The sequence below is a fragment of the Marmota marmota genome, unplaced genomic scaffold, assembly GCF_001458135.2.
Source record: "Marmota marmota marmota unplaced genomic scaffold, marMar, whole genome shotgun sequence".
Classification (NCBI taxonomy): Eukaryota; Metazoa; Chordata; class Mammalia; order Rodentia; family Sciuridae; genus Marmota; species Marmota marmota.
The window spans coordinates 36,973,353-36,994,651 of NW_026000082.1; the positions used below are offsets into that span (position 1 = coordinate 36,973,353).

A 21,299-nucleotide genomic window follows, 5' to 3' on the forward strand; every position below is an offset into this window, starting at 1 on the left:
CGCCGCCAAACCGGCTGGGGAACGGCCCTGCCCGCCCGCTCGCCCGCCGCGGGTTCGCGGCTTCCCGGGAATAAGCAGCCCAGGATCTTGGAAATGGCCCTGGAAATGCCCTTCCGGGAAGAAATGAGTTTCCCAATTCCAGCCCAGCTCCAGGTGAACTGGGAAGGAGACACAGTGGCAGCTGAAAAGGCATTTGTTGCATTTTTCAAGTTTCCTAACGCTCTGTTCCCCTGCGCTCAGGCCACTTTTGACCCACTTTTGAGCGGCTGCGGGACAGAGGTAGCCTTCCCTGCCCCTCCTTTGTGGGTGTCACGCACCCCCCTCCCCCGCTAGGAGGATGGAGCTCTGGCAGAGCCTGGGCCCTGCTGTGTGTCACCACCAGCTCTCCCATTGGTAATTAAGGTGGCAGGGTACAAAATACCGAGGACTGGGACCCAGCCACCACTCCAACCAATCTAGGGAGGAGAAGGGCCAGAAATTTCTCCCCCCCCTCATGTCTTTCTAGTTTTAGACTCACAATTAAAAGAGCTGGAAGGGTCCTTGAACACAATCAATTACAAAAGCCAACCTATTTCGAGCAATGTCTTTGTGCTGGACACTGCATTATCTTATTTAAAAAGCATTTCAACCCATGAGCCGGATATTCTTCTTTATCATATGGGGAAATTGAGGCTTAGACCAGTGAAGGGAATCTCCCAAGAAGGCCAGCAGAGGGGAGGCACGCTGAACTGGGACTCCCGTGGGCAACTGGCACAGGGTGGTGCGTCCACTAGGTCACCTCCCAACTCTGCAGCAGTGTTTTTCCAGCTAAGGAGGGACAGTAAATGGGGGAGGTCTACGTTCCTCTCACAAACTGGTTGTGTAATCTTAGATTATTTAATATTTGTCTCTGAGCCTAGTGCCCATTCCAGAAGGGGAATGAATGACACCTACCTTTAGGGTGGTTTGTCATCTGAGGTGTTGTGTATGAAGTGCCAAACCAGGGCCTGGAGCCCTTGAAGTCTCAGTCCCATGTGGCTACTTTAGCTATGAGTTTTCCACCGTGGATGAGCTCAGCCTTTGGACCTGACCTGTCCACAAGCGACTTTATGAGTGACTTGCAGACCAGGCAGTGCTAGAGCTTTGCATAATGGTAGCACCAGTCTAACTATAATCAAGGTCCAGCTAGAGGACACAGGACGGGGTGGAAGCAGGCATCCACACTTGGATCAAAATGTCAGGGGGAGGCAGCCCGGGCTGGGAAGCTGAGTGAGCACCGTCAGGAGAATTGGGCCTTCCCTCCATGAATACCTAGAGGAGGAGGTAAGGTCAAGAGCTTAGACCTCGGAGTTGGCTAGGCCCGGATCTGAATCCTGATTCCACAACTCATTACCTGAGAGGGCCTTGGTTGTCCCACTTGTGATGTGAGGATCATGATTAGTACCTGCTCCCAAGGGTGTGGCAAAAGAAAATTTAGTTGAAGTGTTTAGCACAGCCTGTCTTGAAATGAAAATACAGTACGGGTCAGCCGCTATTATTATCTTCATCATCCTCATCATCAAAACCACTGCCTCTTGGAGATGTCAGGGAAAATCAGGGACAGTAAACCCAGGGGAGGAAACAGGATCGCGGATTTGTTACTCGTACATCCTGAGCAGGGAGGACTTACAACCAGGGGTACCCCACGCAGGAAACTAGACATGTTAATCACATGATGATAACAAATTTCCTACACAGGTCAGCTTTAATTAGCATCCTGGTCACATTGCCTCTGCGTTAATTTGAATCAAGTCTTTCAAAGGTTAGACGGTGAGCATTAGGCAATTCTAGACACCTGGGTCCAAAGATATTTAAAAGAAGGTGGTGGTTTGGGGACAGCAGGAAGGAAGATTTGCCGCAGCCTGGTGAGCTTGTGTTGGGGGGTGTCAGGGAGACATTTGCTGAATGGCCAAGCCAGGCCATGCTGGGCAGGGCCTCATATACCTCGATAAGGAACGTGGACTTTATTCCCAGGGCAAAAGAAACTCACGAAATTGGAGAGTGGTATCATCAGGTGTGTATTTCAGAAGAGAACGGTCAACAGTGAGGAGGAGGCTGAGGAGGAGGAGTAGAGGCCAGTTAAAGGTGGCCAGAGAACTTGTCACTGAACTTGTCACTGAGATAGGAACATGAAAGAGTGTGACAAAAGCCAGGTAAACGTTTGGGGGAGGATCATCGCATGGAAAAGGAACAGCACATGGAAAGGAACCAGAAGGGGATCCCAGAGGAGGGAGCAAGGGGGGAGGGGCGGGTCAGGTTGGGTAGTGCCCCAGAGGTAACAGTGCAAACTTGGGAGTTTATTTGGAGTGAAATGCACGGAAGTCTCGAGATGGTTTAAACAGAAGAGGGACATGGCCAGACCTTTTCTTTTCTTTATTTCATTCTTTTTTTCTCCCCATGGTGCTGGTAATCAAACCCAGCGCTTGAACAAGCAGTGCCCCTGGCTTTGATTTTTATTTGAACCCTTGCTGCTATACAGAGGGACAAGGTGTTTTGAGAGCCCCCAGATAAGTTGGGGTTCTACCATGAGAGCAGTAGCAGCCCTGTCCCCTCAGGAAATGCAGGACATCTGGTCATGGATGCTGCTCATGTGCTTTTTTTTTGGTACCCAGATTAAACTCAGGGGCACTTAACCACTGAGCCATACCCCCAGCCCTTTTTATATTTTATTTAAAGACAGGGTTTCACTGAATTGCTTAGGGCCTCGCTGAGGCTGGCTTTGAACTCACCATCCTCCTGCCTCCGCCTCCTGAGCTGCTGGGATTACAAGCTAGTGTATGCTTTTCATGGGAGACTTCTTGTGCCTGTCCACAATCTGAGGCCTGCTTGTCCAGCCCATGACCAGGGGTCCCTCATATGTGTTTATACTGGAAGATGTCCTGTGGGTCTTGCCTGAGCCAAGTTCATCTTATGCCTTCCTGATCTTTCCCTGGCACTGGGAGCCTCACCTGGTTTTTCAGATGAAGGCACAAGCCAACCCACTGCCACAGTAGGAAATAAGATCAAAGATTCATTACTTTCATATCCTGGTGCAGTGAATCGGGAGGGCAGTCCTCCGTCCCCAGGGGACGAGAGGCAGGAATGCAGAATCAGGCAGAGAGAGGCAACTGGCGGTGTGTCCAGGGGGGAACCATGTTGAGTCCATGGCAAATGGTGCAGTTAAAGGAATCGCAGGCCAGTGGAAGTGGGGATCCCCGTCTGCTTGGAGGAAAGGTCCTCCAAGTTCTTTCCCTGCCCCCCTCAGCACAGGCCATTTGGGTGTGTGGCTCTGCTTCTAAGGCCTGGGCAGTACCCTTTGCCGTTTCATTCCAGTTACATGGATGGGATGAGTCAAGTCATCATAATATCCATCCACTCAGCGAGTACTCATCAGGCACCTGCCGGGGGCCAGGACCACCCCAGGCAGGCCCCGGGGACTGCTGAGAACAAGAGCCCCTGCTCCTGGAACTCTTGGGGATGCTCGCTCCAGAGCCCAGTTCCCGCTCCATGGAGCTCCGGGACACTTGGGTGCCAGAGTAGACAGAAGCCTCCTTTCGTGGTACAGATGGGACGCTGAGGCCTGCGGGGTGTGGGCGGTGGCTTTTGGTTCCTCAAACTTGGTGAGCAGCTGACCACCTGTGGTGGCACTCTTCAGCCCTAAATGGCCCGTGTCCAGACCAGCCCAGAGCTCCAGGACGCATGACCTCTTGTCTCCACAGGGGGCTCCTGTCTAGCCCCTCCTCGGAACGTGACGCTGCTCTCCCAGAACTTCAGCGTGTACCTGACGTGGCTCCCTGGGCTTGGCAACCCCCAGAATGTGACCTATTTTGTGGCCTATCAAAGGTGAAGTGAATCTCCGGGCTGCTGGGTGGGAGACCAAGGAGGTGGGTAGGGGCCAGAGGGACTTCCCTGGGGTATCTGCTTGGGGTGTGGCTGATATTCGGTGGTTCTCTGGGTCCCCTGGGAGATAGCACGTGGCAGATGTTTGGGGAGGGGTTCTTGGTAAGGTTGCTGGTAGAAATGAGTTGAATAAACTGCGTGCAGGTGACAGGCGCATGGGATGGTGGTGGGTCTTGAGAAAAGTTGGAGCAAGCCTTGGGTGGAGCTTGAGGGCATGGGACAAGGCACTCCTGTACCCCTGGATGAGGTGCTTGGAGTTGTTCCAGCTGGTTAGTGAGGGCAAACATAAGGCCCAGGGACGAGACTCCCTCCTGTAGCCTGCAAAATGCTGCATTGTTAGGAATCAGTTTCTCCTGGTGCTGGATAGGGCCTGGAGTGCTTCTCAATTTGGAAGCCCAGGCAGTCACCACCAACCCAGAAGAGCAGATGTGCCACCTTTGAACGTAGATATAGATTATATGGAGTTTTTTGTTTGTTGTTTGAAGGGCTGGGGGTTGACCTCTGGCCTTATGCATGCTACTAGGCAAAGATCTATCACTGAGCTATGACCCCAGCACTTTTTAGTTTTTATTCTGAAAAGGGGTCTCTTTAAGTTGCCCAGGCTGGCTTTGAACTTGCAGTCCTCCTGCCTCAGCCTCCCTAGTCGCTGGAATTACAGGCATGTGCCACTGTGCCCTGCTCCTATAGAGTTCTTTTTTTTTTTTTTTTTTGAATACTGAGGATTGAACCCAGAGGTGCTTAACCACTGAGCCACATCCCTAGTTCTTTTTATGTGTTAGTTAGAGACAGGGTCTCGCCAAGTTGCTTAGGGCCTCAATAAGTTGCAGAGGCTGGCTTTGAACTTGTGATCCTGCTGCCTCAGCCTCCTGAGCCACTGGAATTACAGGCATGCACCACCGCACTTCACCATGTCCAGCCTATAGAGTTTTTAGTAGGACAGTGAGATGATAGAAGCGGATATGTGGGAAGATTAATCTGGAACTGGTGGTGATGGGGTGAAGCAGGAAGGAGAAGGAGCTATACATCCTCAGGTCCCAACCTAGGCCAGTGCTACAGGTGTTCGGGGGAATCTTTCTCTCCCAGGACCCTCAGGCAGCACTGTGTCCCCTCACTTTAGAGGTAATAAGATCCATCACAGAGAAGTGCTTTCCCTGGCTAGTGATGGAACCAGAGGAGGAACCCAACCCATCTGATCACAAAATATGTGCTCTTCCTGTTACATCATATTCTCTGCCTCTGAGAATCCAGATATGAAAGACAGGACCCTGGCTTGGGCATGCACAGACTGCAGGAGAGCTGGCAAAAGCAAGAACCCACCCAGGAGGCAGGAAGCTCTACCTTCCTGTGCTGCGCGGCAGGCAGCGTGTCAGCACCTAATTTTTTTTTTTCTTGTTTTATTTTGTTTTTTTTCTGATACCAGGGATGGAACTCAGGACCTTGTGCATACTAAGCAAGTGATCTACCTCTGAGCTGCACCCCCAGCCCTGTGTCAGTACATTAAATGTATTTAATTTCACAGTAGCCCTGGGAGGACGGGTCCCTTCCCCACTTTACAGAGGAGGAGACTGGGGTGCTGCTGCAGGTGTGTCTCGCTCAAAATCACGCAGTGGGATGCAGTGTATTCTAGTGGGTTCCATCTAGAATAACTTTATTAAGGACTTGCAAGCCTCTCCTCTGGACTTTTGCAATATTTTCCTCCTTTTTTAATGCTTTTCTAAATACCTGTGAGGATTGCAAAATGCTTATACTCTAATTGTTGTTTTTCCCATTTGATAATTGGAATTATTTTATAAAAAGCTCTTTCCCCTCATTTAGTATTTGAAACACAGGTTTTCAAATAGGCAAGACAGAATAATTGGTTCCCTATCTTTCCCCAAAGGTGACTAATTAACTTCTTTTACAATTTTTATGAACTTCTTTTATTATTGTTGTTGTTTAGTTGTTGAGCATATCTAACCACGTCACTTCATTTATTGTATTTATTTATTTGGTACCAGGGATTGAACCCAGGGGGAATTGAACCACTGAGCCACAAGACCACATCTCTTTTATTTTTTATGTTGAAACAGGGTCTTGTTAAGTTGCATAGGTCCTCACTATGCAAGCCAGCTGGGGCTGGCTTTGAACTCATGATCCTCCTGCCCAAGTTGCTGGGATGACAGGTGTGCACCACCATGCCCAGCTGATAATGTCAATTCAATTGTAATTTATTCTCTACTTTGAACCTTGAATTGTCCCATCTTTGGCCAATGCATTTCTTCGAGGTGATTTCTGAGTCTTTTTAACTTTAGCCAGGTACAGTGGCACATACCTAAATCCCAACTATTCTGGAGGCTGGGGCAGGAGGATGGCAGACAGGTTCAAGGCCAACCCGGTAACTTAGCAAGACTCTGTCTAAAAAAAAAACTGAGTCATTTTAACTTGACTCTGATAATCTTTGATATCTTTCTCACTGTTTGTTATGACAAGGTGTCCCAAGTTCATCTTGTGAGGTTCCTGACCTAAGATCTGCAGTGAGCCACTTCTCCATTTAATAGGAAAAGATTTTAAAGATCATAGCTTGGGGCTGGGATTGTGGTTCAGTGGTGGAGCGCTTGCTTAGCATGTGTAAGGCACTGGGTTCAATTCTCAGTGCTGCATATAAATAAATAAATAAATAAATAAATAATCCATCAACAACTAATAAAAATGTTTTTAAAAAAGATCATAGTCTGGGCTGGAAATGTGGCTCAAGCGGTAGCGCGCTCGCCTGGCATGCGCAGGGCGCTGGGTTCGATCCTCAGCACCACATACAAATAAAATAAAGATGTTGTGTCCACCGAAAACTAAAAAATAAATATTAAAAATTCTCTCTCTCTCTCTCTCTCTCTCTCTCTCTCTCTCTAAAAATTTAAAAAAAAAGATCATAGTCTGTGTGCTGGCTATGTGATCTCTAGGTAGCTATGACTTCTAATCTTTTCAGGAACAGTAATATACATCATAGAGACACATTTGCCTCCCCTCTCCCTCTCTTTCTGTGCTGGGGATTGAACCCAGCAGGGCTCTACCACAGAGCTATATCCCCAGCACGGTCTGGTTTTTATTTGGAGGCAGGGTCTCGCTCTGCTGCCCATCTGGCCTTGAACTCTGCATCCTCCTGCTCCAGTCTCCCGAGGAGCTGGGGTTTCAGGTGTGAATCATCACGCCCAGCAGGACCGCACCTCTTAACACCGTCACCTTGGGGTTAAGTTCCAACCTGTGCACTTGGAAGGGACATCAACATTCAAACCTTAGCAGTGGCCCTGTCCAAGCCTCCCAGGGGCTCTCCATCACTCCCAGAGCAGACCCAGAGTCCTTAGCAAGACTGTGAGCGCCACCTGGCCTGCCCACCTCCCCTGCCACCCTGCTCTCTGGTCTGTCATGCCTGTCCCCCCTCGACCACTGGGATTTGACCCCACTGGCCTTCTTGCAGTTCTCTGACCAGGTCAGGCTCCCCCTTCCCATTGCAGGGCTTTAGTCCCTGCTGTTCCTTCCCCAGACCTTCAGCCATGCCCTCCTTCTCCCTGTGGGGGGCTCCTGCTTCAACGCCATCTTTCTGGCCTTTTCTGAGCCACCTTTTAGAGCAGTCACTCTGTTACCCTGGTTTATCACTGCACTTACCAGCTTCTGTTGGTATGATTATTGTCCTTTGTACCCCTCCCATCAGCTGTAAGTCGCCAGCCACAGAACTTCATGTGTCATGCGTTACCAGTTCACCTGTGCCGGGAACAATGCCCAGCGTGCGGGTCTCTTCCTAGACCTCAGTGTTTTCAGGAGGTTGGAGTCATGGACCTGCACGTGGCCCTCTGAAATCCACGTAGCACTGAGCATGGCATGCGGCAGGTGGTTCATAAGTGCCAAAATAAATAAACATATGGAAAACATTGACCAGTACTGGCCGTAGCTGCAGCTACAACAGCCCTGTGAGAGAATCGTGGCAGATGAGGCGACTGAGGCTTAGGGTCAGTGACCTGCCTAAGGTCCCAGAGCTAGTGAGAGGCAGGGCGAGGGTTCCAGCCACTCCCGTCTGCGCTCCCAAGCTGACCTCTCTTCCCCTGTCTCAGCCAGGGGCTGCCTGGCTAGACGAGGGCTGGTGGGTCATCTGGCGATGGATGGATGAGCAATCTCGTGCTCTCTAAATTCCCTAACCAGAGGCTGAGTCCGCGTCTCACCTGCTCCTGTCTCCCCCTCAGCTCTCCCACCCCCAGGAAGTGGCAAAAAGTAAAAAAGTGTGCAGGAACCCGGGCACTGGTGTGTCCCCTCATGTGCCTGAAGAAACAGGACCTGTACAACAAGTTCAAGGCTCGTGTGCAGGCGGCTTCTGCCCGTGCCCGGTCCCCTTGGGTGGAGTCTGAGTCCCTGGATTACCTTTCTGAAGGTAGGTCTGCAGGGGAGGGATGTGGGGACTTCACTCAGTGGCACCGCCATCCTGATGGTCTGTGTTAGCCACAGTTTTCCAGAGAAAGGAACCAATAGAATCTATGCAGTGATAGGAGAGATTGACTCCAACTGGCTCCTGTCATGGCAGAGGCTGACAAGTCCCACAGTGGCCGCCTGCAGTGACTCAGTCCAAGAAACCAGAAGTCTCAGAAAGACAGACCAATCTGTGGCTGAAGACTCAAAAGCCTCCCTTCCCCAGCGGGTACAAGTCCCGCTTCAGCCACAGAAATGCACCTGCTCGAGAAGGGACAGCGAGAGCCAGAGAGGGAGTTTCCCCTTCTCTTCCCCTTTCCAGTTCCATTCCGGTCCCAGCAGGCTGGGTGGGTCCTCCAGACGCAGTTGGCTGACCTGCCTGCCAATCTTCTTTGAAACACCCACACAGACACGCCCATAAGTATGCTTCACCAGTTCTATAGGCATCCCCCGCATCCAGTCAAGGTGACACTCTGTATGAGTGTCACATCACCTGCCTGCCGCTTCCCTGAAGCAGGGGACACCTGACTGGGGCAGCCCTCCGTGGCCCTGGCTCTGAAGCAAGCCTCGGTGAGAAAGGGCCACCAGGGGCCAGCACAGCTGGGGCCATAGCTGGCAGCCTGGCTTCATGTAGGGAGTTAGGGGACCGGCAGGCGGCGCCAGAACAGCCGCTGCGCCCCCTACAGCGCGCGCTTCACGGGCCCTCCCTTGGTGCTGTACTTACTCCCGTTTTTTTTTGTTTTGGCTTCAACTTCTCTAAGAGATCATTTTTTTTTAAATCGATTTTTTTTCTGTACACTAGAAATTTGGGGGACAAAGAAGATAATTAGGTGGTGGTGGTGGGGAATCCCCCTACCATGCTTATCACCAGCAACCACAAGTGTTCACACTGGGTGAGGAGAGCACTTTTTTCCAATAGATTTTTATTTCTCATCCTCATAGCAAATCTATGAGGTTCATTTGCACGTTTTTTTAATATTCAAAGCAAGACTCAAAGAAGCTGGGTGCCTTGTCCGGATGCACTGCTAGTAATTGGTGGGTAGGATGGGAATCTTGATCTTGACCCTGGATAAGGTGGAGTGACAGGAGGGAGGTACCCAGGGAGGGTGAACACTCGGACAGGAGCCCACAAAGCTTCGCTCTGTCCCCTGCCATCCAGGTTTTCCAAAATGAGAGCAGAATAGGGTTCCAAGCGAGGAGGATGGGGTTTGAATGGAGAATGGCAGGAAAGGTCAGTGGGGAAGGGAGAAGAGAGGATTGGGGTGTACTAGGCTGGGTGGGTGGGTGGATAAAAGGAGGAACAGGTTTGGGTAAGAAGGAAGGATGCACAGGGTAGAGGAGGAGGGATGGGAAATGGGAAGGAAGGAAGGGAGTGAGGAGGGGAGGAAGGAGGCTGGATGAAGGCCAGGTAATGATTAAGAAAGAAGCCAGCAGAGAAGGGGAGGCGGGTATGAAGGCGGGTGTCAGTCAAAGTTCCCCAGAGGACCCCACCACTAGGGCAGCTGTAGGTGTACTAGGAGACTTATGGTGAAGTGGTCCCCAGGAGATCCACGGAGCTCCTGAAAACTTTATATCCATAGCTGCCAGCTCAGACTCACAGGGACAGAGAAAGTCGGAAGTCACGATGGACTTTGCCATTTCTCCTGGGAGATGCAAACTGATAAAAACTGTTTGGGGGCCAGATACCTGCTGCCCTTAATGAAAAGGATGCATGACTCAGAGGGCGGAGCCAGGAGCTCAGGACAGGGCTAGGAGCCAAGCAGAAGGGCTCCAGGCCTGGGCACCTCATGGAGTTCTTGTGGCTAGAATTCGAAGCCACTTTGGACCAATGACACATTCTATCTTTCCTGTCCCCCGTTTGAACGGGAAGGCCTGGGACTGCATCCTGGGCCTCTCCCATCATTCTGTCCTCAAGTTTCAGCAGCCCATAGAGAGGATTTGTGTCCCACTGATGGATCATACTGAGTCTCATCTGCATCTGGTTTCGATGCTGTCGATGAAATTTGGGGATTTGAACTGATGTTGTAATGAGATGAGAGCCTTGGGGCGGGGTGAATGTGTTATGCATTTAAAAGGGACATGATTTGGGGAGGCTGAAGGAAAGACCTTGGTAGGCTGACTGGTCCTCCAAGGACGTTCTGGCCTCATACCCGGGATCTGCAGATGTGTTGGATGTGTGTACTCTGTGGCAAAAGGAATTTTGAGGTTATGGGTCTTGAACGAGTGAGATTATTCTGGATTGTCCAGATGGATCCACTATCATCCCAAAGCCCTTAAAGCAGAGAACTTTCTGCAGCTAAAGGCAGAAGTCACAGAGCAGCAGAGGAAGTCAGAGGGATTTGAAGGGTGAAGAGGGTTCAGTTGTGCCGTTCCTGGTTTGGAGATGGGGGCAAGGTGAGAGGAAAGGCAGGTGCCTTTAGGAGCCGGGAGAGGCTCTCAGCTGACAAGCAGTGAGGTAACAGGGACCTCAGCTGGACAAGCTGAGTGACCCTCAAGTGAACTTGTCCCAAAGGGTCCATGTGTGAGACCCAGGGCAAAGGTGTGGTCATTTGTTATAGCAGCCAACAGGAAACTAATACGTGTGGGCAGGATTCTGAGACCCCAGTGGCATGTAAAGGGCACCCAGGTGGAAGAGACCATGAGTAAGGGCAGGTCTCCCGAGAGCTCAGACAGGGTATTTCACCCCTCCAAGCCTCAGTGTCCCTTCTGTAGAAAGGGAACGTGAACCTTCCCTCCAGGGTCAGTGCGAGGCTGTCAGGTGCATGGTGCATGGAGGTGCTTGGCAGGAGCTAGCACTGTTCCCCCTTCCCAGGGGGCTCTCGGGGCTGGGTGAGGGCTCTGACAGGTCCTGCTGTTTCTTCCAGTGGAACCAGCCCCGCCCATCCTGGTGTTCACCCAGACCAAGAAGATCCTGAGGGTCAACGCCACCTACCAGCTGCCCCCCTGCATGCCCCTTGTGGACCTGACGTACAAGGTGGAATTCTGGAAGGAGGGCACCACAAACAAGGTGGGCAGTCCCTCCCCCGCCCCCAGGCCAGGTTCCCGCTACCGCTCCACAGCGCAGTGTGCCCCAGGCTCCCGCTGCTCCCTGATCCCGGTGTGCTGACACCCCTGAATCCGGGGAGCCGGCCCCTCACCAGTGTAAGTGCCCTCGGCCTGTCCACAAGTCATGCCTCATCTTTTTTTTTTTTTTTTTGACAAACGCTTCCTTTTTTTTTTTTTTCCCAATAAAATCTGATGAAAGTGTGATGGGCTGCAGGAGGCTTACTTGTCAGGTCATTGCAGAAAGTACAGATAAGCTCTAAGAAACAATCCCAAAGAGCCCAGAGATAAATAACCCTGGATAACATACGTCCACAAATCACCCCTGGGTGTACGCCCAGCTTCAGACCTGACTTCAGTGCAGGCCTGGGAATATGTTTATTTATTTATGACAAAGTTTGGCAAACTTCCTCTGCACAGGGTCGGGGTCTGTCCAGTGGGATCTGGCCCAGCGACTGAACTCTGCAGCCAGAGCTCAAACGCAGCCACAGACAAGGTGGAAATGAACGGGCCTCGATGGGTTGCTGCAACTGTTTCCAAAATCAGGTGGCAGGAAAGGTGGCACCCAGCGCCTGGTTTGCTGACCCCTGCTCTGGTTCACGCTTTCTTCCACAAAACCAGAACTCACCCCCGGCCCCGCCATCCTAGGGATGTAGCTCTGGGTCCAGCGAGGTTCCCGTCTTCCAGAAGCTCCCAAGAATGTCAAAACATCACACACCGCCCACACCTGTACGATTTTTATGAATCGATTTCAAAATTGAAAAGTACCTTGTGAATATTCTAGACCAGCGCTGTTCAAAAGAAATATAATGTGAGCCACATATGTCATTTTATAAAAAATATTTATTTTTTAGGTGGACACAATATCTTTATTTTTACATTTATGTGGTGCTGAGGATTGAACCCAGTGTCTCATGCATGCTAAGAGAGTGCTCTGAGCCACAACCCCAGCCCCCACATATGTCATTTTAAATATTCCACATTAATAAAATAAATAAACAGGATTAAATAAAAGGAAACAAGTGACTTTTTTTGTTTGCTTTGGGTGGTGCTGGGACGGAAGCCAGGCCCTCATGTGTGCCAGGCCAGTGCTCTACCACGGAGCCGCACTCCCCCACCCCCAAAAGACTTTAGTTTTACTGACAGATCTTATTTCATCTGATAGAATATTGTCATTTCAACATGAAATTAATATATAAAAATCATGGAGCTGTTTCACCTTTTTTATTCCCTAATTCTTTGGAAGCGGGTGTTTTGTACTTGGGCCAGTTGCTTCAACGGCTTGGTCACCTCGTGTGGCCACCACCTACTTTACTGGACAGAGCGGCTGGAGACTTTTCTGAGCCTGTAACTGCTGACTGGCCTCACCCCCAAGAGGTTGGGAGGCTCAAGCGAAGAAGGCCTGAGGAATCTGCTTCTCAAAGTGGGACCCACTGGCCCTGGTGGGGTACACCCAGGAGTGACCCCAAAGGACAGGCTGCTTTGGAACTGCAGACATCCCTAATTTGACACTTAGGGCTGGGGATGTGGCTCAAGCGGTAGCGCGCTCGCCTGGCTTCCAGCATGATCAGTGGCAGACCGTGGGGCCGGTCTATCCCTGAGGTCCAAGGAGCCTTGGCCGTGGCGCCCCTGCATCCTCATTTTAAGCCAGGGCCTTGTCACCCATAACCAAATGTCCTCACTGAGTCACAAACAGTCAGTAAACATCCCAACTTGTGGCCAGCTTCAGGTACCTGCCTCCTTGATCGAATGTACCGTGAAGGCTTTCCGGAAAAGCAGGCAGAGCTTCCTCTGCAGGTGACCCCAACCACCTCCCACCTGGTGCCCTCCTCTGCCAAGTCTCCTTTCAGGCATCTCTTGGCCTGAGTGCTGCCACCTTCTGGACAGCGGTGGGATGGCATGAGTGTTCTAAGGCGGTGCTCAGGAACCTGGGCCCGAGTTCGATCCTCAGCACCACATACAAACAAAGATGTTGTGCCCGCCGATAACTAAAAAATAAATATTAAAAATTAAAAAAAAAAGTTAAAAAAAAAAAAGAAAATACCTAATTTGACACTCAGCCAAAAAGAAACAGTGTTGGGAAGTACACCCCCAGACCTGGCCCTCAGTGTAGGAAAAGAAAAGAAGGTTCGGGATCCGCATCCTAACCCGCTTGCCAATGCTCCCCAGCCCAACCGTATGGAACGGGGTCCCCTCAGAAGGTCCACTCGTCTCTGTTTCTTTCTCCAAACAGACAGTATATCCAGCCACCCCACATGGCCAGACAGTCCAGGTGCCCCTACTGCCAGCCACCAGCGGACGCTACTGTCTCAGCGCCAGAACCATCTACACCTTCATTTCCCCTAAATACAGCAACTTCTCCACGCCCATCTGCTTCTTCCTGAAGGCCCCAGGTAGGTACAACGTGGTGCTGTCCAGGGGACTTTCCTCTGGGGCCTTGAGAGTTTCATGTTGTAGTGGTTAAAAGTCAGAATCTAGAGACAGACTGGCCCAGGTGAAAGTCCCAGCTCTGCCACACTCCCTGTGTGTCCTCGGGCCGCTTACATAATCTCTCTGAGCCTTGGTTTCCACATCTGTAGGATGGGGTTATTCTCATGAGGACTGAGTGGGAAGATGGACGGGAAGCACACTGATAGGGGCGCGCCATTGCACGTCTGAGGGTAGATGTCATTTTTCCTGTCTAGGACCCATCTGGACAGTCCTGGTGTTGCCGTCACTTCTGCCGCTGCTGCTGGTGGTGGCCTCGGTGGGTATGATCTGGAAGAGTCTTCAGGGAAACCCCTGGTTTCGGCAGTCCAAGATGCCACAGGCCCTGGTATGGCAAATCTGGGGGTGTGCGGCAGGTGGGGAGGGAGGGGGACTGAGAGGCAGGAGGTGGGGCTGGAGTTTGAGTAGCTGGGAGAGGCTGTCGAGGTGGCCCAGACGGAAACGTGTCAGATCCTGTGTCTAAGTTTCCACCATTAGTGATGCATTCCTTTGGCACTGAATAAAATACCCATCTGTCCCTGAGGGAGAAGTGACTTTAGATCCTTTTAGTTAAGCCACTTTACTAAAGATTTTTTCGGGTGCAGAGAGCTGAGCCCTCAGCCCTGAGACTCTGGAACCGTGGCCAGAAGGGGTGGGGGAGACAGGAGCACCCAAAGGGGGAGACTCAGCGGGCTCTCAGTGCGTAGTCCACAATTTAACCAAGGTCAAGACTTGCCCAGGCCGACCTTGGGGTACTAACCACTCCCTAAGGACCTGGCGGCCAGCGGGGACAGGGAGGAGCTGCAGGGGCCAGATGGGGTGCGCTGCTCAGACCAGGGCCTGGCCGTGGGCAAGGCCCAGGAGAAACTCGGGTGCGGTTAGGGACTTTAAGGATGGATTCTCAGTGTCCCCATATCAGCAGGGTGGCAGGGGAGTCTTTTCAAAGCCCCAACCTTCAGACCTGTGGGAAGTCCTGCTAACCACCAAATGCCTTGCCCCACGGCTCGGCCTGCCTGGACCCCAGCCCCTGCCCCCCCGGCGGGTTTTCTCTGCCAGCACACCCATCAGGGAACAGGCACCCCCAGCAGCCCTTACGTCCCTCAGTGACATCCGAGGGTCCCATGGAGAAATACCCAGGTGCCTCCACCCTCAGAGGGGCCGCTCTGGGGTGCACGTGCCCTGGCTCCCTGGATTCCTGGCAGGATCAAGGTCCAGATGCAGTTTCCTGCCAACAATGTAACAACTCGAGCCCTGCCCCCGTCTGTTTCCGGGGGGGCCTCATCCTGTGGAAAGCCCTAATCACCTTCTCCTCTCTCCCCCTCCCCGTATCAGGACTTTTCTGGATGCAGACGCTCTGTGCTAACCTTCCAGTCCAGTGGACCGGAGTCCCTAGATGACTTATTCCTCTGTCCCCAAAAGGAACTCATCAGAAAGGTCAGGCCAGCCCCCCAGGTCAGGGCCTCAGACGCTCTGAAGGCAGGGTCAGAAGAGAAACTGACTGAGGACGAAGATGACAATGTCAGCTTCCAGCCCTACATTGAACACCCCACCTTCCTGGGTCAAGAGCTCCGGGTCTCGGGGCACTCTGAGGCAGATGGGTCCGGCGTGGACTCAGGAAGGCCCTGGACACTTGTGGTCCCTGGAGAAGGCTCCTCTGCTTGGGATTCTTCAGACGGGAGCTGGCCCAGCACCGTATATTCCTCACCCTGGGACGAGGCTGGGTCCTCCAGCTATTTGGCCAAGAAGCGGCCGGGTCAAGGGCTTAGCGGGGACCAGCATCCGGAGCTTCTTCCATACCCAGAATTCCCTGAGGACTTGGGCTCCCTGGAAGAGCCCCTGCAGGGTGACCTCTTCGGGTGGACCACCTGGGGCTCCTCCTCCCCAGGGAGGAATCTGCTCCCCGGGGAGCCCCAGGTTTCTCTTCGGACACTGACCTTCTGCTGGGACAGCAGCCCAGACGAGGAGGAGGAAGAGGAACAGCAGGAGGAAGAGGAGGGTGAGAGGGAGGCGGAGGTGGAGGGCCAGCTCAGTCCAGTGGACTGGAGCACCGACAGCTCGGGGGCCGGGGGCTGCCAGAGGACCGAGGTCAGGAGTGAGGTGCCGGGGCACTACATGGCCAGGTGAGCGGGCCCTGGTTTCCCCGCCAACCTCGCGCTGCAGCTTGGCTGCCCCGCTGCCCTGGAACCCGGACACCAGAGTCCTGAGAGCCTGGCCTCCCTCCCTGGCTGAAGCAGCAGAGGGTCTCCCAGCACTTCGGGGGTCCCCTCCAGAGGCTGGCTGGCATCTGGGCTGAGTGGTAGGATGCCACCTTTCCTAGGAGGCACCAGCGTTAGGCCCAGCTGCAGGAGGGATGGAGACAGGGTGGGCCGTGATCGGAGGTCTGTTGGGTGTCAGGTCAGAGCATTGCCCTGGGTGACAGGCAGGGTCAGGTCACTGTGGATGTCAAGGGCTGACACCATCAAGGGATCATCTGGGAGGGAAAGGGACAGTCACACTGGAGGGACATCTGGTGGGCCAGGGTCTCCTGCCTTTCCCAGCCTGGAGCTCCCTCGTCCTGCAAGTCTCATCCTCCTGATTGGCTGATTGGGGAGTCCCCTAGAGTGGGCCCCTGATCAAGATCCAATTGGCTGAGGGAGCTGCAGGGAAGGAAAGGGAAGCTGTCCTTCAGAGCCTGGTTTTCAGAGTCACACATTGCAGACTTTTTAATATCAGACAGATCTGGATTCGAATCCCTGCCCTGCTGTTTACCAGTTGGGTGGCTGCGTAAGTCCCCCTCATTATCTACCTCATATTCTCCAGGGGCAGCCACCAACTAGGGGTGGTGAGGCTCAGGGGGATCTCTGATGTGTGTGGCATGGGGCCTGCCACATCACGGGTGCTGCCTCCATAGTGGCTGGCAGGCTCCTCCTTCTACACAGGCTCCAAGGAGACCCCAGACATCCTCATCCCAGTGACCAGGAATACCTGCCTTTTAGCCTGTGGCACCTCTGTGCTCCGCCCCCACACACACTTCCACCCTTGCTGGTCCTGCACGTCCAGGCCAGGGGACTGAGCTCACAGAAGCCAGAGTCCCGCCAAGGGCAGCCCCGGCCGCTCCTCTTCCCAGCAGTAGGAGCCCTACTTCCCATGGCAGGAACCCCCGTGACCCGCCTTGCAGGGGCCCCAAGCAGGGCCTGGACTCCAGGACCCGTGATCCCTGTTTTGGACGGCACTTGGGATACTGTTGCCTGCTGTGGCTGTAAAGGGGTCCCAGGTTCCTGCTCTACTGGGAGCAGGTGGCTGTCCTTTCCAGGGAGGGGGGTCGTCAATTCCCCTACCCCCACCAGGATGTGGCCAGGCAGAGCTGAGTGGCTACCCCCAGGATGGACATTTTTGAGTGTTTCCAGGCTGAGGATCTGGACAGCTGTGACTAGGCAGCCCAGGTTCTGCCACTGAACCTGCGAGGACCTCACTGGGAAGGAGGACCCTCCCGGGCAGCGTACCCAGGGAGCGGCATTGTGCTGGAGCAGCTGAGGACACAGTGGTGCTCAGGACTCGCAGTCTGCTGCCAGGTGTTCTCCTGTCTCATTTCAGGGAAGCTGAGGTCCCGAGTGGCAAAGGCACTTGCCCAAGGTCACCCAGTAGCATTTCTCTGGTGACTTACACCATGTACTCCCAGTGGTGAAATCCATGGTCTCTGCCCAGCCAAGCCAACCCTTGACCCCTTGGCCATCTCAACAAGATATAGAGGTCTCTGCCAGAATTTCCAAAGGCCAGTAAGCTGGCAGGAGGCCCTCACCAGCGTCCACACGCACATCTCCCTGGGAATTTGACCTTCAGTGAGACTTATCCACATGATTGTAACCATGGCTCCGGGAAGGCCATGGCTAAGGGTCAGGTCCTGGAGACCCCCGACCCAAGACTGAGGTTCTATCTGGGCCTGCATTGAGATGCTTCATGAAGGTAATTTCAGAAAACTCCAGGTTGTCATGGCTACAGTGTTATCTCAGGCTTGAACAAAATACCCTTTTGATTTCTATTCTTCAATCTTGATGTTTTTAAAAGGGTTTTTTTCCCCCCCAATGTTGAATTTCTGGGATTTTTCATGACTCTAAATTCCAACTCCTTTCCAGTCATTAACAACAACGACAAAAAACTCGGGAGGCGCAGGGGGATCGCCTCTGACATGAGGAAAGGGCACACTACGCAGGAAAGTGTGTGTGTGTGTGTGTGTGTGTGCGTGCGCGCGCGCGTGTGAGCATCTGAGGGTTTACAAGGTTCTCTCACCTACACAGCAGCTGCGGGTGGGTGGCCCCCCCCTTGAAGGGCATCCGGGGAAATGTGTGTCACCTCAGGTTAAAGTGTTATATTGTTCTTTTGAGTGCTGAGAAGATTATATATTATCTTGATATATTTATATTTATGTCTAATTTTATTCTTTGTATTGTATTTAAATAATGCCCTAATGGTCTATGACCCCAAACTGTTTAAATAAAGAGCTGTATTTTTATAGAGAAAAACGTATAATGGAATGGAAATGGGGGTGCTCTATCTTTCCTCACCTCCCAACACTACAGGGGTCTTGGGTTGGGTCACGGGAGCAGACCTGAGACCTGGGTACAGAGCAGAACATGATTCCATGTGACCCCAGGGAAGTGGAGGAACGAGGTGGGGAGGGGAGGCTGCCACTCCGGTGTGCAATCACACAGGTCCCTCGGTGGGCACCTGGGGCTCCCCATCCTTGGGGAAGTTGGTGTCAGGCCCTCTTGCCATTCCTTGCTCTGCTGGGACAGGAGCTGGGGGATTGGTCACGGGTGCTGCGTGGAGGCTTCCCTGTCCCCCACCCCAACTGGGCAGAGCAGCAGGGTCTGGCAGTCTGGATTGTCATGCTGCTGAGGAAGGCACATGTCCCAGGGCGGGGTAGGGGTCTCCGACAGCCTCTGCCGCAGTGAGGCCGAAGCTGTGCTCCCTGCCCCCACCCGCAGCTCAGCCAGTGGCAACTGTGGCCCGAGGGAGGACACGGAACAGCCTCTGCGTGGCCGTGCACACCCACTCATTCCACCTGCTCTCTGTTGGAAAGGGTCCTCCCACCTCCAGTAACTCTCCCAGAGTCACACTGTCCATGTCCAACATTGTGCCTGCCTTTGTCACCATTCACTGGTGGCAGGGTGGGCACCAGACCTAAGCTGAGCTGACCCAACAAGTCCCTGGCCCTGGGATTCCGAGTCTTCCTGGCTGGCTGGGCCTGAAACGTCACCTTCCTGCCTGCCATGGCCACGGCTTGCACTCAGGAACCGGAAGGCCCAGTCTGCAGAGGAGACAAGAACGAGGCCATCACATGAGCTTCCAGCATGATCAGTGGCAGACCGTGGGGCCGGTCTATCCCTGAGGTCCAAGGAGCCTTGGCCGTGGCGCCCCTGCATCCTCATTTTAAGCCAGGGCCTTGTCACCCATAACCAAATGTCCTCACTGAGTCACAAACAGTCAGTAAACATCCCAACTTGTGGCCAGCTTCAGGTACCTGCCTCCTTGATCGAATGTACCGTGAAGGCTTTCCGGAAAAGCAGGCAGAGCTTCCTCTGCAGGTGACCCCAACCACCTCCCACCTGGTGCCCTCCTCTGCCAAGTCTCCTTTCAGGCATCTCTTGGCCTGAGTGCTGCCACCTGCTGGACAGCGGTGGGATGGCATGAGTGTTCTAAGGCGGTGCTCAGGAACCTGGGCTGGTGGGGGAGAAGCCAATGTTAAATCCCGGCACCTTCATTAGGGGAGGGATTATTTTCCACCTGGCACAACACCTGGCAAAGGGTGGAATCTTGGCATTGGACAAATGAATGAAACAATAAATGAGCAAATTGATGCGGGAGTGGGGGTCAATAGGCAGCTACACATATGGAGTAGAGTCCTGCCTCCCCCCAGCATCTGCTCTAAGTGGGCGACAAACCAGGACCTTAGTCCCCTGACTGTGACTTACCCTTCCTAACTTCCTGTTGCCCATGTGATCTAGGACTTGATTATGCTGCTTCAGTGACCGAGTCGTCCATGAGCTCGTTCCTATGGGCACAAAGTGGGGCTAATGTCATGAAGGTTAAAGGTTAAAGCTTAAAAAGAAAAACAAACCATAAGTTCTGTCTATATCCGAATGACTGAGTCAGTTCCCTGAGTCAATTACTCAAAAGATACTGGTCGGCGCCAGGACCCACCCAGCCCAAGGGACCCCGCCCCTCGGGCTGCGGTGATGCAGGACAGGGAGGAGGTGATGCAGGACAGGGAGGAGCAGTGGCTTCACAAGAGCCCCTCCTTTCCCTTCCCCCTTACTGCCTCTTTAGGTGGGTTAGGAGGAGAAGGTGGGGGTCCCCAGGAACCCTGTCCCCAGGGGCAAAGCCATCAGCAGGAGTTCTAGGGGGGTCTCTGGGTATGGGGGCCTCTGGAATGAAGACAGTTCCACCCACTCTAAGCCTCGGTGTCTCTGGACACTCGATGGGCCAACTGCAAAGCCAGATTTCAAAAGGGTCTTGGAGCCCCTCTCCCGCTTAGCCACAGGCCCTTTCATGGACCTTCCTCCTCTAAACAACCCTAACTCCTGGGGGGCTGAGCTGCAGGTGCAGCTGGCACTTGCCATTCCTGGAATTTGGCCTCAGAAACTACTGCCAACCTGAGCGTCTGAGTCAACGTGTGACACTGTCCTCGTCACCACCTCCCTCCATCCCTGCACTCACACACCCAGGTGACTTGGCAAAGCCTCACTTTGACCTCAGTTTCTCATTTTGTAAACAGAGGCCACCTGCCACAGGAGACCTCTTCATTAACTGTCCAGAGAGGGCAACACAGCAGCACTGAGCAGTGGACACCATGACTTCCATTTCGTAGACAGGAAAGCTGAGGGCACAGGGTAAGGGACCCGCACACAAGGGACAGGGCCAGAGCTAGGACTTGGACCCAGTCTGTCCACCCAAAGCTCATTTCCTTCTGCTTCCCCCGGCTCCCGGGAGACGTCCTGAGCTCTCCCCCCAATCCTGGCATGAGACGCAGGATGTTCGTATGTTCTTAATGTATTTGTGATGGAGCGCGTCCTCAGAAGCATCTAATGAGCAGCTGGGAGGCCAAACGGCTCCGGGAGAGCTGAAATTAGAAGCAGCATCAATAAATGCTCAGACGAATTTGTGCTGTCAGTGACAAGAGTCATGAAAGGAACTCTGGGATGTCCAGGAGATTTCCAACCCCAGAGTAGGAGAGAAGCAGAGCTCATTCACTCGAGTTCCCAGAGCCCGTGGAGGACTTCTAGACCACCAGCCTTTACACACAGAGAAACCGAGGCCTACAGAGGAGACAGGACCCCTCCACGGAATCAGAGGGATCATCCCCAGGATCCTAATCTGGGACATCTAGGTCAATGCCCCTGATTGACCCAGCTCATGCTTTGTGGTCAGATGTCCTTTGGGCCAGACTCCAAAGTATCTGATTCTCTAAGAGGCAGGGGGGGGGG

General features: G+C 53.1%; 1 protein-coding gene and 1 long non-coding RNA gene across 2 annotated transcripts in view; one reads left to right on the top strand and one right to left on the bottom strand.

Annotated features, from left to right (window-relative positions):
* The window catches only part of LOC125620471, a 24,921-nt gene extending 23,840 nt beyond the window's left edge, over window positions 1–1,081 (bottom strand). Inside the window, exon 1 of the long non-coding RNA XR_007352170.1 lies at window positions 934–1,081. This is a non-coding gene — a long non-coding RNA (uncharacterized LOC125620471). The remainder of the gene's footprint in view (window positions 1–933) is intronic.
* A 2,622-nt stretch (window positions 1,082–3,703) lies between these two features.
* Window positions 3,704–18,339, top strand: Ifnlr1 (interferon lambda receptor 1; the record flags this gene model as incomplete). The annotated part of the gene is made up of 6 exons (XM_015484784.2): window positions 3,704–3,840; window positions 8,109–8,293; window positions 11,193–11,335; window positions 13,604–13,763; window positions 14,055–14,185; window positions 15,169–18,339. Coding segments are annotated over 6 exons (1,548 nt in total), but the record flags the coding sequence as incomplete, so codon positions are not given.
* Between the last annotated feature and the right edge of the window lie 2,960 nt (window positions 18,340–21,299).